General features: G+C 45.2%; 1 protein-coding gene across 1 annotated transcript in view; it reads left to right on the plus strand.

The window, feature by feature from the left end:
• The first annotated feature begins 1,638 nt into the window (after positions 1 to 1,638).
• FBN3 (fibrillin 3) overlaps positions 1,639 to 2,327 on the plus strand; it is a 248,900-nt gene continuing 248,211 nt past the window's right edge. Inside the window, exon 1 of the mRNA XM_015413252.1 lies at positions 1,639 to 1,811. Coding sequence (XP_015268738.1) covers positions 1,639 to 1,811 — 173 coding nt within the window. The remainder of the gene's footprint in view (positions 1,812 to 2,327) is intronic.

A 2,327-nucleotide genomic window follows, 5' to 3' on the forward strand; every position in this document is an offset into this window, starting at 1 on the left:
TGAGACACCTTTGGGTAGTGAAGGGTGGGGTATAAAACCAATCTCTTCTTCTTCTTCTTCTACCTCACAGGGTGTCTGTTGTGGGGGGGGGGAGGGAAAGGAGTTTGTAAGCAGCTCTGAGACACCTTTGGGTAGTGATGGGCAGGGTATAAATCCAATCTCCTCTTCTTCTTTTACCTCACAGGGTGTCTGTTGTGGGGAGGGGAAGGGAAAGGAGTTTGTAAGCCGCTTTGAGACACCTTTGGGTAGTGAAGGGTGGGGTATAAATCCAATCTCCTCTTCTTCTTTTACCTCACAGGGTGTCTGTTGTGGGGAGGGGAAGGGAAAGGAGTTTGTAAGCAGCTCTGAGACACCTTTGGGTAGTGAAGGGCGGGGTATAAATCCAATCTCTTCTTCTTCTTCTTCTTCTTCTTCTTCTTCTTCTTCTATCCAATCTCCTCTTCTTCTTCTTCTTCTTCTTCTTCTTCTTCTTCTTCTTCTTCTTCTTCTTCTTCTTCTTCTTCTTCTTCTTCTTATTATTATTATTATTATTATTATTATTATTATTATTATTAGCAAATTAATGCACACTGCAATTCTGTATGCACACAAACTGTACTGTATGGATGAATGCACAAAATATCTTCTTCAAAGGATGTACAGAAGTGTGAGTATAGTAGTTCCAAGTCACACTGTTAAGAACGACTCCTTTAGGTGTTCACATTTAGTCCACACAAAGTATTTTTTCACCAAACAGATCTTCCTTCTTTCTCTGCCATGAATGCTGGCTTATTCTAAACACTTTTCCCATATGCTTTCTCAAAAAACAGTTCTATACATCCTTTGAAGATGTATGGTAAAATCTTTGTGTGCATACGGTACTGCAATGTGCATTAATTTGCTTATAATAAGAAGAATAATTGAATTTTATGTATAGTGTTGGTGCACAGTTCTTTTTGTTTACTCACCTGGAGAAAAGAGCTGTTTTGGAAGAAGAAGATTGGATTTATACCCCGCCCTTCACTACCCAAAGGAGTCTCAGAGTGGCTTACAATCTCCTTTCCCTTCCCCTCCCCACAACAGACACCCTGTGAGGTAGGTGGGGCTGAGAGAGCTCTTTCTAGAACTGTCCTTGAGAGAACAGATCTGAGAGAACTTGTGACTGACCCAAGGTCACACCAGCAGCTGCATGTGGAGGAGTGGGGAATCAAACCCGGTTCTCCCAGATCAGAGTCCGTGCTCTTAGCCACTACACCAAACTGGAGTCCACGCACTTAACCACTATACCACTACACTGGAAGGTGAACTCTATAGCATTAGACTACACTGAAGTCCCTCCCCTCTCCAAACTCCACCCTCCTCAGGCTCCACCCTCAAAATCTCCAGGTATTTCCGCAACCCAGAACTGGCAGCCATGGAAACTGATGGCCAAGTAGGGATTTGAACCTGGGTTTCCCTGCTCTTGAGTCTAGCATTCGAACCCACGACACCAGGGCACGCAGCTCCACAAACACTCTGACCTGATCTTGGCTCACCTTGTTCTGTTTTTCCTTCTCCAGGGCCAGAAAGAACACTGCTGTTTCCTCCAGTTCGGCTTCAGGGACCCTGTTGCAGCCCAGACATCTTTTTGGGGAGGGGTCGCTGGTGGCGCCCGCCATTATGGGAGCCGCGTGGCTGGCCAGGTTCCTGCTGGGATGTGCCGCTCTCATGTGCTACAAAGAGGGCGTGAAGAGCCAGCACGACAGTGAGCTCCAGGCGGACAGATTTGCAAGCTACGAAAGCAAGCAGCCACCCAGCCGAGTGAGGCGGAGGGGACAGGATAATCTGGCAGGGTAAGTGGATTGCTCTTCTCTCCTTCTCTCTTTCTGCATTGAGGCAAAAATTATTTTTTTTGGGGGGGGGAGGGGATGCTTCAGAAATTCTACTCCACAGAAACTCTCTAGGCCACAGGGGTGTCGAACATAAGGCCCAGGTGCCGGAACGGGCCCATCCAGGGCTCTTATGTGACCCGCGAGTAACTAGTTCAAGGACATTCTTCACTATATACTATTTTGACCTATGTATACAGCGGTTAGATCTAAATTTCTTGATAATCTGCTAACAGGACAAAATTTTTCCTCTGACAGTGACAAGCTGGTCTATCTATTATCTGACACTGATCTGCTCGTCAGTTATAAAGTGTCTCTTTTTGCCTCGGCCGCCAAAGAAATCAGGGCTAAGACTGCAGCTTCAGAAAATTAACCTTTTTATGACCTGTTTATGACTAAATGGATTTATTATTTTACAGTTTTACTGTTTATAACTGGTCCGTATTTATGGGTGTGAAAATTCTTTTCAATCGCTGTTTT

This window comes from Gekko japonicus, unplaced genomic scaffold (genome assembly GCF_001447785.1).
Source record: "Gekko japonicus isolate JY-2015 unplaced genomic scaffold, Gekko_japonicus_V1.1 scaffold914, whole genome shotgun sequence".
Lineage (NCBI taxonomy): Eukaryota > Metazoa > Chordata > Lepidosauria > Squamata > Gekkonidae > Gekko > Gekko japonicus.